At 50.5% G+C, this 11,839-nt stretch overlaps 1 protein-coding gene and 1 long non-coding RNA gene across 3 annotated transcripts in view; one reads left to right on the forward strand and one right to left on the reverse strand.

Annotated features, from left to right (window-relative positions):
* LOC118207188 (collagen alpha-1(II) chain) overlaps positions 1–11,839 on the forward strand; it is a 38,911-nt gene that overhangs the window by 23,508 nt on the left and 3,564 nt on the right. For both annotated transcript variants that reach the window (XM_035380525.1, XM_035380524.1), the window contains 19 exons: positions 123–167; positions 348–446; positions 772–879; positions 971–1,024; positions 1,648–1,701; positions 1,907–1,960; positions 2,225–2,278; positions 2,948–3,055; positions 3,887–3,940; positions 4,881–4,934; positions 6,665–6,826; positions 7,959–8,066; positions 8,323–8,430; positions 9,005–9,058; positions 9,303–9,410; positions 9,791–9,844; positions 10,506–10,613; positions 10,858–10,911; positions 11,243–11,350. In XM_035380525.1, the coding sequence (XP_035236416.1) occupies positions 123–167; positions 348–446; positions 772–879; positions 971–1,024; positions 1,648–1,701; positions 1,907–1,960; positions 2,225–2,278; positions 2,948–3,055; positions 3,887–3,940; positions 4,881–4,934; positions 6,665–6,826; positions 7,959–8,066; positions 8,323–8,430; positions 9,005–9,058; positions 9,303–9,410; positions 9,791–9,844; positions 10,506–10,613; positions 10,858–10,911; positions 11,243–11,350 (1,548 nt within the window). The remainder of the gene's footprint in view (positions 1–122; positions 168–347; positions 447–771; positions 880–970; positions 1,025–1,647; positions 1,702–1,906; positions 1,961–2,224; positions 2,279–2,947; positions 3,056–3,886; positions 3,941–4,880; positions 4,935–6,664; positions 6,827–7,958; positions 8,067–8,322; positions 8,431–9,004; positions 9,059–9,302; positions 9,411–9,790; positions 9,845–10,505; positions 10,614–10,857; positions 10,912–11,242; positions 11,351–11,839) is intronic.
* On the reverse strand, positions 8,250–10,942 carry LOC118207192. Its single transcript, XR_004761332.1, has 3 exons — positions 10,824–10,942; positions 8,972–9,087; positions 8,250–8,468 (listed from the first exon to the last, which is right to left on the reverse strand). It is a non-coding gene; the product is annotated as an uncharacterized LOC118207192 (long non-coding RNA).

The following is an 11,839-nucleotide window of genomic DNA, read 5'->3' on the forward strand; positions in this document are numbered from 1 at the left end:
ATGAAGATACTACCCTGTATTCTGAGTGATTGATTAATTGGCTGATTGATAAATTGATTTATTGATTGACTAATTGATTGATTGATTGATTAATTGATTGATTGATGTTCCTCTCTGTGCAGGGTGTCCCAGGAGAGGGTGGTGCCGCTGGTGCTGTTGGACCCAGAGTGAGTGTCTCCCCCCATCTCAGAGTTTAGGATGCTGTCAATATCATTCAAACCAGCCAGGAACTCTGAACTCCTGAAATAAATGCGCTCCTCCTCATTCTCCTCTCTCTCTCTTTTCCTCCTCTCTCTCTCCTCCCTCTCTCCTCTCTCTCTCCCTCCTCCCTCTCTTCCTCCCGGCAGGGCGAGCGAGGTTTCCCCGGAGAGAGAGGTGGCGCTGGACCCCAAGGCCTTCAGGGACCACGTGGTCTCCCTGGGACTCCAGGGACCGACGGACCCAAGGTGAGCCCGAGTCTACCTGTCTGCCTGTCTGTCTGTCTACCTGTCTGCCTGTCTGTCTGTCTGCCTGTCTGTCTGTGTGTCTGCCTGTCTGTCTGTCTGCCTGTCTGTCTGTGTGTCTGTGTGTGTGTCTGTCTGTGTGTCTGTCTGTCTGTGTGTCTGTCTGTCTGTCTGCCTGTCTACCTGTCTGCCTGTCTGCCTGTCTGTCTGTCTGTCTGCCTGTCTGTCTGTGTGTCTGTCAACCCCTTGTGAAATGTTAATTCGATTAGCTCATTGCATTGGGCTCATGTCTGTCCGTGCTGAGGTCCGTCTGTCCGTCTCGTTTCAGGGTGCCATCGGGCCAGGTGGTAGCCCAGGGGCGCAGGGGCCCCCCGGTCTGCAGGGCATGCCCGGGGAGAGGGGCGCCTCCGGAATCTCAGGACCCAAGGGCGACAGAGTGAGTGACACCCCCAAAAACTGACACCCCAATACGCACCCCAATTTGTGGGTTTGTCACATGATCACTCATCTCTGTATCTCCTTCACAGGGCGACAACGGCGAGAAAGGACCTGAGGGAGCGCCTGGGAAGGACGGTTCAAGAGTGCGTATCGATCCGAGAAAACTCACACTAATCGATCCGAGAAAACTCACACTAATCAATCCGATAAAAATCACACGTATCGATCCAAGAAAACTCACACTAATCGACCCGAGAAAACTCACACTAATCGGCCCGATAAGAATCACAATAATCGATCCGATAAAAATCACAATAATCGATCCGAGAAAACTCACACTAATCAACCCGAGAAAACTCACACTAATCGACCCAGGAAAACTCACACTAATTCATCCGATAAAAATCACAATAATCGACCAGAGAAAACTCACACTAATCGATCCGATAAAAATCACAATAATCGACCAGAGAAAACTCACACTAATCGATCCGATGAAAATCACAATAATCAATCCGAGATCACTCACACTAATCACCTGCAGGTAGCATATCGGTCTGCACTTATCATCACACAGTGCCAATCACCAACATGCACCATACCAGTCTTGACGGTTTGATCTCCATTCATCACTATCCGTATGAATCTACTCAGTCTGAAGTGTGCAGTCTACATCACACTTTGGAGATATGTATTATACACACTAATTGATTCTCTCTCTCTCTCTCTTTCTCCCTGCCTCTCTCTCTCGCCCTCTCTCTCTCAGGGTTTGACAGGTCCCATTGGCCCTCCGGGTCCAGCTGGTCCTAATGGACTGAAGGTGATAATTGTTTAATTATTTGGTTCAATAAAACATTATTTTTCATTTAATACAATTAATTTGTACTCATTATGACTCATTTTATTCAGTCATTCTCTGATTTGCTGGCTTCAGTGTTCCTTAGTGACCGAGGAAGAATCTAAAACACTCTCTCCTCTTTCTCTCTTTCCCTTCCTTTCTTCACTCCCCCCCCCCTCTCTCTCAGGGTGAATCTGGACCTTCAGGCCCAACTGGTGCTGCTGGTGCACGTGGAGCTCCTGTAAGTCTCTCCGGCATTGCTGTCATATTTTTCATCAACACACAATATACAATGTGTGCTTGGAAAAAAGCATTTGATTCACACAAAGAGGATCATATTAGATGCTTAAGCAGATTATGGAGGGCTATGAAATAAATGATAGTGCCAAGTGGGAATGCAGTGGACTCCAGAAGACTGATCCAGATTATTACTGTGATAGACCCCCCCCATCTCAGCTGCTCTGACCCCCTCCTTCTGCCGCCCCCCCCCCCCCCCCTTTTACAGGGCGACCGCGGTGAGACCGGACCCCCCGGGCCTGCTGGGTTCGCTGGACCCCCTGTAAGTACCAGCGTCCTAAACTCATCTCCCAAAAAACTGACTCCTTCCCTAGGTGCTGCTAGTCTGCTAGAAATACTATAAATGCTCGGCAAAGATTTGCAGCTGTTACAGGTAGTCTAAAGGCAAAATAAATAATAGTTCTGGAACATGGTGGTAGGTAAACTCCTCAGGTAGTACCTGTGCAGCGTCAGGCCGTGATAAAATCACAGGTTTGGCTGGTGACAAAGGAGCAAAATCCTACCTGTGTATTCTCAGCATGTCAGAGCTGCAGCTACAGTAATGCGTAGAGACTGATGCTCATGTAATGAACTATTTACACACACTTTCTGACTGTCAGTAAAAAAACAGAACCCTAAATCAGGGGTGGCAAGAAGGCCATATCAGGTTCAGGATTTCATAGCAACTTCTGCTCTTAATTATTCAGTTAACCCATTGATTGTGGATCTGCGCCGTTGGGTTGAATATGGCAGTGCCGTTGGGTTGAATATGGCAGTGCCATTGGGTTGAATATGGCAGTGCCGTTGGGTTGAATATGGCAGTGCCGTTGGGTTGAATATGGCAGTGCCGTTGGGTTGAATATGGCAGGGCCGTTGGGTTGAATATGGCAGTGCCGTTGGGTTGAATATGGCAGTGCCGTTGGGTTGAGCTCTTTCTGTCCGCTGTGTGAAGGGTGCTGACGGGCAGCCGGGAGCCAAGGGCGAGCTCGGAGAGGGAGGACAGAAAGGAGACGCTGGAGCACCTGGCCCCCAGGGGCCCTCCGGAGCCCCCGGTCCACAGGTGAGTTCCCCTCTTCACCTGGGCATAGTGCCCTATCACTGAACCCCTGTTCACCTGGGCACAGTGCCCTATCACTGAACCCCTGTTCACCTGGGCATAGTGCCCTATCACTGAACCCCTCTTCACCTAGGCATAGTGACCTGTTACTGAACCCCTCTTCACCTGGGCATAGTGCCCTATCACTGAACCCCTCTTCACCTGGGCACAGTGACCTATCACTGAACCCATCTTCACCTGGGCATAGTGCCCTATCACTGAACCCCTCTTCACCTGGGCACAGTGCCCTATCACTGAACCCCTGTTCACCTGGGCATAGTGCCCTATCACTGAACCCCTCTTCACCTGGGCATAGTGCCCTATTACTGAACCCCTCTTCACCTGGGCACAGTGCCCTATCACTGAACCCCTGTTCACCTGAGCATAGTGCCCTATCACTGAACCCCTCTTCACCTGGGCATAGTGCCCTATTACTGAACCCCTGTTCACCTGGGCATAGTGCCCTGTTACTGAACCCCTCTTCACCTGGGCATAGTGCCCTATCACTGAACCCCTCTTCACCTGGGCATAGTGCCCTGTTACTGAACCCCTCTTCACCTGGGCATAGTGCCCTATCACTGAACCCCTCTTCACCTGGGCATAGTGCCCTATTACTGAACCCCTCTTCACCTGGGCATAGTGATCTGTTACTGGGCATAGTGATCTGTTACTGGGCATAGTGACCTGTTACTGGGCATAGTGACCTGTTACTGTTTGCTGTTGAAGGCGAGATCCTGTTTGCTGTTGAAGGCGAGATCCCAGCTCTGACCCCCGTCTCTCTCGCTCTCTCCTCAGGGCCCCACCGGCGTCATCGGACCCAAAGGCGCACGCGGTGCTCAAGGCGCTCCCGTGAGTCATCACCTCGTTTCTCCACCCAGATCCCTCCATCCTTCCATCCACCCACATCCATCCATCTTTCCCTCCTCCCACATCCCTCCATCCTTACCTCCTCCCACATCCCTCCATCCTTCCATCCACCCACATCCCTCCATCTTTCCCTCCATCCTTACCTCCACCCACATCCCTCCATCCTTCCCTCCACCCAGATCCCTCCATCTTTCCCTCCATCCTTCCCTCCACCCACATCCCTTCATCTTTCCCTCCACCTTCCCTCCACTCAAATCCCTCCATCCTTCCTTCCACCCACATCCCTCCATCCTTCCATCCACCCATATCCCTCCATCTTTCCCTCCTCCCACATCCCTCCATCCTTACCTCCTCCCACATCCCTCCATCCTTCCATCCACCCACATCCCTCCATCTTTCCCTCCACCCAGATCCCTCCATCTTTCCCTCCATCCTTCCCTCCACCCACATCCCTTCATCTTTCCCTCCACCTTCCCTCCACTCAAATCCCTCCATCCTTCCTTCCACCCACATCCCTCCATCTTCCCCTCCACCTTCCCTCCACCCATATCCCTCCATCTTACCCTCCATCCTTCTCTCCACCCAGATCCTCCATCCTTCCCTCCACCCAGATTCCTCCATCCTTCCCTCCTCCTTGATCTCTCCATCCTTCCCTCCACCCAGATCTCTCCATCCCTCCCTCCACCCAGATCCCTCCATCCCTCCCTCCACCTTTATTCTGTGTTTCCATATTTCACAGTAGTCATCCCTCCCTCCACCTTTATTCTGTGTTTCCATATTTCACAGTAGTCATCCCTCCATTCTCTCTCTCTCCCCACCCACTTCCTTTAGCAGCTCTAACAGATCTGACCCTTGTAGGCCTGATGCATAAAGAGTTGCTTTGATGATGACCTCATATCTGCTTTTATCCCCCCCCCCTTAGGGTGCCACTGGTTTCCCAGGTGCTGCTGGCAGAGTCGGACCTCCCGGCCCCAACGTGAGTCTCCCACCCAATCACTGCTCACACTGCACACTGTCAGGCCCCAACACACTGTCAGGGCCAAAACACATTATCAGGACCCTAACACACCGTAGGGGCCTCACTACACCATTAGGGCCCCAAAACACTGCTGGGGCCACAACAACACTGACAGGGCCCCAAAACACAATCAGGACCCAACGCACCGTCAGGGCCCCAACACACAGTCAGGACCCAACACACCGTCAGGGCCCCAACACACAGTCAGGCCCCAACACACCGTCAGGACTCCAACACACAGTCAGGGCCCAACACTCTGTCAGGGCCCCAACACACCATTAGGGCCCCAAAACACAGCCAGGACCCAACACACCGTCAGGGCCCCAACACACAGTCAGGACCCAACACACCGTCAGGGCCCCAACACACAGTCAGGCCCCAACACTCTGTCAGGGCCCCAACACACCGTCAGGGCCCTAACACACTGTCAGGGCCCCAACACACCAAATCAAATTTAAACACAAATGAAATTAGATTTACTGGCAGGAGAAACAGAAAGCCTAGCATTACCGAGCATAAACACCACAATGAAAATAACCCAGTGTTCAAGCTGCGAGCGATTCAGGCTAGCATTTGCCGGAAGCCCATTCATTCTCTATGAAGCTGAGCAATAGCTAGCAACCTGAGCAACTGGGAAAGTGAGCAACAAATGTTACCCCAGAAAATGTTGCTCACGGTTTATTTTGTGAATAATAGATCTGCCCAGCTTCACTCACTGCAATGGAGGTGCAGCTAAAATCTTAAAGGATAGGCAGCAGGATATATGCAAATATGTCATTTGTCCTGCCAAGATCATTCACATTGACACCAAAACACATTGAGGTTTAAACGCCACTAGATAGCTGGCGATTGCTAGCGATCTATTTCTCTCACTATCTAGATAACATTGGCTATTGAGAAATAGAGAGACTGCAAGCAAGCTTGTGAGAGCAATATATAGAGATTGCTAGCTAGGTGAAGTGAGAGAGATAGAGGTCAGTTGGTAGCTATCTGGCTACCAAGAGAAAGATATATATAGTTAACTAATGAGCTAGCAGTAACAAAATAATTATCGGTGTCATTAAATAATTATAGAAACAAAAGCATAGGCTATATGGCAAATGCCTGTCCTTGATACACTTCATAATGCCATTATTTCTCTTTAAAAATGTGTAGCTGCACAAGACTACTAAGAGGACACAATGGGAAGCTCTTGCCCCACCTTAGAACACTCCAGCGAGCCATCAGCCGACCTGCTTGCTGTGTGAGCACGGGGCAGCTCTCTCAAGATCAGGGAAGCAGACAGTTTGAGGGCCTTATTATTCCCTTAGCATCATAGCTACATGACTTGTACAGTCTGAATCATATTCAAGGACCTGAATCGCCTTCATGGACGATATGAATCATATAAATCATATAAACCATATAAATCACACAGTCTGAGTCATCTGCGCACATTGAACATTTATTAATTATCTCTGTTTCCTTCGTCCTCACTCTCTTATCTTCTCTCTCTCCCTCCCTCCTCTCTCTTCCCTCTCTCTCCCTTTCTCCTTCCCTCTTGTTCTCTCTCTCTCTCTTCCCTCTCTCCCCCTGTCTCTCTCCCTCCTCTGTTCCCCTCTCTCTCTCCCTTCCCCCCTCTCTCTCTCTCTCTCTCTCTCTCTCTCTCTCCCTCTCCCCCTCTCTCCCTCTCTCTCTCTCTCTCGCAGGGTAACCCCGGTGCTGCAGGCCCTGCTGGTCCTGCGGGGAAGGATGGGCCTAAAGGAGTGCGTGGAGACGGCGGTCCTCCTGGTCGCCAGGGAGACGCTGGACTGCGTGGGGCTGCCGGAGCCCCAGGAGAGAAGGGAGAGCCAGGCGAGGATGGACCCTCAGTGAGTGAACCAGACTGCTTCATTATAACCCTTTCCCACTGTAGAGCTGAACCAGGCTGGCTCAGTATAGCCCTTTCCCACTGTAGAGCTGAACCAGGCTGGCTCATTATAGCCCTTTCCCACTGTAGAGCTGAACCAGGCTGGCTCATTATAGCCCTTTCCCACTGTAGAGCTGAACCAGGCTGGCTCATTATAGCCCTTTCCCACTGTAGAGCTAGAACCAGGCTGGCTCATTATAGCCCTTTCCCACTGTAGAGCTGGAACCAGGCTGGCTCATTATAGCCCTTTCCCACTGTAGAGCTGGAACCAGGCTGGCTCATTATAGCCCTTTCCCACTGTAGAGCTGAACCAGGCTGGCTCATTATAACCCTTTCCCACTGTAGAGCTGAACCAGGCTGGCTCATTATAGCCCTTTCCCACTGTAGAGCTGAACCAGGCTGCTTCATTATAACCCTTTTCCACTGTAGAGCTAGAACCAGGCTGGCTCATTCTAGCCCTTTCCCACTGTAGAGCTGAACCAGGCTGGCTCATTATAGCCCTTTCCCACTGTAGAGCTGGAACCAGGCTGGCTCATTATAGCCCTTTCCCACTGTAGAGCTGGAACCAGGCTGGCTCATTATAACCCTTTCCCACTGTAGAGCTGAACCAGGCTGACTCATTATAGCCCTTTCCCACTGTAGAGCTGAACCAGGCTGCTTCATTATAACCCTTTTCCACTGTAGAGCTAGAACCAGGCTGGCTCATTATAGCCCTTTCCCACTGTAGAGCTGAACTAGGCTGGCTCATTATAACCCTTTCCCACTGTAGAGCTAGAACCAGACTGGCTCATTATAACCCTTTCCCACTGTAGAGCTGAACCAGGCTGGCTCATTATAGCCCTTTTCCACTGTAGAGCTGAACCAGGCTGGCTCATTATAGCCCTTTCCCACTGTAGAGCTGAACTAGGCTGGCTCATTATCTGATGCAGGCAGAAATTGTTTACGATTTAGCTAGCAACCTCATTACAGAACACTTAGTAAGGTAACTTGATTCTAAATGCAGGTGAAACTGGTGAAGACACAGAAATATTCCTCACCTACTTTTTTGAGAAGCAGATTTTTAAAGCTCACGCCGCCTCTGCTTCTGCTCGTAGGGTCCAGACGGCCCCTCAGGACCTCAGGGTTTGGCCGGATCTCGCGGTATTGTGGGCCTGCCGGGACAGCGTGGAGAGAGGGGGTTCCCTGGCCTTCCGGGACCTTCTGTGAGTACCAACACACGCATGCCCACACACACACGGACGCATGTACGCGCACACACACGCACACACTGAATGGCCCAACAATACTTGCCATTTTCCTAATTAAATTGTACCTAGTGTACTTGTCATTATGCTATATGTTATGTTATTTTATGTTGTTTAACACACTGGTCTGGTTACCAGAAGGAAGGCTTTGGTGTTGCCCCCGGTGGCCACTCTGATAATTGCTCTCTTTCTCTCACTCTCTCTCTCTCCACAGGGTGAACCAGGCAAACAGGGAGGTCCAGGTGGGGCGGGCGACCGAGGACCCCCTGGGCCTGTGGGGCCCCCTGGCCTGACTGGACCATCAGGGGAACCTGGCAGAGAGGTGAGCAGGGTCGCTGGAACCTGGGCCAGGTGACTCACCTGGAGGGAAACAGGTGTAACAAGCAGTGATGGAGGCGGAGTTTACAAACTCTGGCTTTTACAAGATGCAGTTACCTCACAGGGGTAATGGAACTGACCATACTCTAGTGCTCCACCAGAATTCAAAGTGCTCGACCAGAGCTGCTTTTATACTGAATGTTCTAGATGTTCTGAGCTCCTCTATAATCTTTCGGTGTGTGACTGGTATCTATGGTGAAACTGCTGGCAGACTAATGCATTGGACGCATCTGTAATCACAGTGAAGTCTCAGCATCCTTACTCAGCTGAACTAACCTGTCAGGGCAGATTTCATAACACATTCAGAAATTAAATAAAAACACTCCAGCATTGCTCGTTGTCTTACAATATCATATCTCTCTGATCTTATTCAGTCTTATTCTTTCTAGCCTGTAAGACACTCTGTACTGTATGAATAAAGAGACAGAGTAATTGGTGGCAGAGCTATGTAACCATGGAAACAGTGCCCCTCCCCTCCTCCCCACCTTTTCCCATCCTAATCATCTGTGACATCACAGGGCACCCCTGGATCCGATGGACCTCCTGGCAGAGATGGAGCTACTGGGATCAAGGTGAGAATCTCACAGGGAAATCTGTTTCTCTAAAATCAGAAAAGACTTGTTTTAAAGTCATAGACATGTCAGGCTTTTTGCTGAACAGACAGACAGACAGTATTTAATCATTTCTACAATAAGCAATACATTTGGCATAATCATTAACCAAGTCATGTTCACTGACAGTTGAGTCTAAAGTAGTTTCATGAAGTGATGGTTCTTACTGGTTCTCACTGACGGGATTGTGTCTCGCCCCCTACAGGGCGACCGTGGTAACACAGGACCTGCTGGGGCTCCAGGAGCTCCGGGGGCCCCTGGGGGCCCGGGACCCGTAGGCCCCACCGGCAAACAGGGAGACAGAGGAGAGTCTGTGAGTATTCCTCTCTTAGACCCGCCCACTCGAGCTGGCCAATCAAACGATAACAACCTCACGCAATTCTCTGAGCGATGGTGTTTAATGCAGAACTGGCCTTTCGGCCTTTAGTTTAAAACAAACTGTTTTACTCTGTAAGATATTAATGCAAGATGTAATGTAAGTTATTGAAATGTGTAAATATAGCTATTCTTTATTAATCATATTTAACATTATGTAATACGTTTGGGTGCTTTTGCAAGGAAATATATTTTCTTCTTGTAAAATTAATGTCACATATATGGTACTGTTTGTGTTGCACAATGTGGCATGTTTATATATGTTTAACCTATCTCCTCTCCTCCCTCCCTCACTCTCTCTCTCTCTTTCTCTCTCAGGGCGCTCAAGGACCCTCAGGGCCTCCAGGTCCCGCTGGAGCCAGAGGCATGGCTGTAAGTGTCTGTTCCACACTGTCCCCACTATGCACACTACTGCCATACACACATACACTGTCCCCACTGTGCACACTACTGCCATACACACACACTGTCCTCTCAGTGCACACTACTGCCATACACACACACACTGTCCCCACTGTGCACACTACTGTCATACACACACACACTGTCCCCACTATGCACACTACTGCCATACACACATACACTGTCCCCACTGTGCACACTAATACCATACACACATACACTGTCCCCACTGTGCACACTACTGTCATACACACACACTGTCCCCACTATGCACACTACTGCCATACACACACACACTGTCCCCACTATGCACACTACTGCCATACACACACACACTGTCCCCACTGTGCACACTACTGCCATACACACACACACTGTCCCCACTGTGCACACTACTGCCATACACACACACACACTGTCCTCTCAGTGCACACTACTGCCATACACACACATCGTATTTGTTCAAAGATACACAATGGCAGTGCCCACAACCTTTAACCTGCCTAGAGAGCGCAACTCCATACACATTATATTATGCTGCCACTGAACACTCAAAGAAAATGGAAGCAGCTTAGGTTGTGATAGGAGTGCTCTTCTGTGCACCGATTGCTTCCTCCTTCTCTTCCTCCAGGGACCTCAAGGGCCACGTGGAGACAAGGGTGAGGCGGGCGAGACAGGCGAGCGAGGGCAGAAGGGTCATCGGGGTTTCACTGGCCTGCAGGGTCTGCCAGGACCTCCCGTAAGTGACCGCTCGATGACCACTTCCTCCTGTAACAGGAAATGGCTTTCCACCATATCCCTGGCACAAGCTCTGTCAATCGCTCACAATATTACACAACAGAAGGATCTGTTCACATGATGTTACTGTGTCATCTGCTAACTCTGAGTAGTATTTCAGCATTATACCACAAAGCCAAGTAGTGCATAGAAGAAGACTCTCAATTGTTACCTGAAGTTTTTGTCTGCCCCTCCCCCTCCTATAGGGTTCCCCTGGTGACCAGGGTGCTGCTGGACCTGCCGGCCCCAGTGGAGCAAAGGTCAGTTCAAGGTTTTGGGACAGAAAATGACACCACCTTGCCCTCTCATACGTTTTTACTGATTAAAATGAATAATATATCAGTAGTGAAGACGAGAATGTGTGATGCTAAATGAATAATATATCAGTAGTGAAGACGAGAATGTGTGATGCTAAATGAATAATATATCAGTAGTGAAGACGAGAATGTGTGATGCTAAATGAATAATATATCAGTAGTGAAGACGAGAATGTGTGATGCTAAATGAATAATATGTCAGTAGTGAAGACGAGCATGCCCAGTGGTGATTGGACAGGCCAGGCGTTGTGTTTAACCCTCCCTGTGTCTCTAGGGGCCCCCTGGGCCAGTGGGCCCCGGTGGGAAGGACGGTGCGAACGGCATTCCTGGACCCCTTGGACCTCCCGGGCCTCGCGGTCGCTCTGGAGAAACTGGACCTTCTGTGAGTAGCACATCGGACCCTGCGTCCTGACCTCCAGCCCTACCTCACTGTCCTTCCTCACTGTCCTACCTCACTGTGCTGCCTCACCGTGCAGCCTCACTGTCCTTCCTCACTGTGCTGCCTCACTGTCCTGACCTCCAGTCCTTCCTCACTGTCCTTCCTCACTGTCCTTCCTCACTGTCCTACCTCACTGTGCTGCCTCACCGTGCAGCCTCACTGTCCTTCCTCACTGTGCTGCCTCACTGTCCTGACCTCCAGTCCTTCCTCACTGTCCTTCCTCACTGTCCTTCCTCACTGTCCTACCTCACTGTGCTGCCTCACCGTGCAGCCTCACTGTCCTTCCTCACTGTGCTGCCTCACTGTCCTGACCTCCAGTCCTTCCTCACTGTCCCGCCTCACTGTCCTGCCTCACTGAACTCACCTCCAGTCCTTCCTCACTGTCCTTCCTCATTGTGCTGCCTCACTGTCCTGACCTCCAGTCCTTCCTCA

Source organism: Anguilla anguilla, chromosome 11 (genome assembly GCF_013347855.1).
Source record: "Anguilla anguilla isolate fAngAng1 chromosome 11, fAngAng1.pri, whole genome shotgun sequence".
Classification (NCBI taxonomy): Eukaryota; Metazoa; Chordata; class Actinopteri; order Anguilliformes; family Anguillidae; genus Anguilla; species Anguilla anguilla.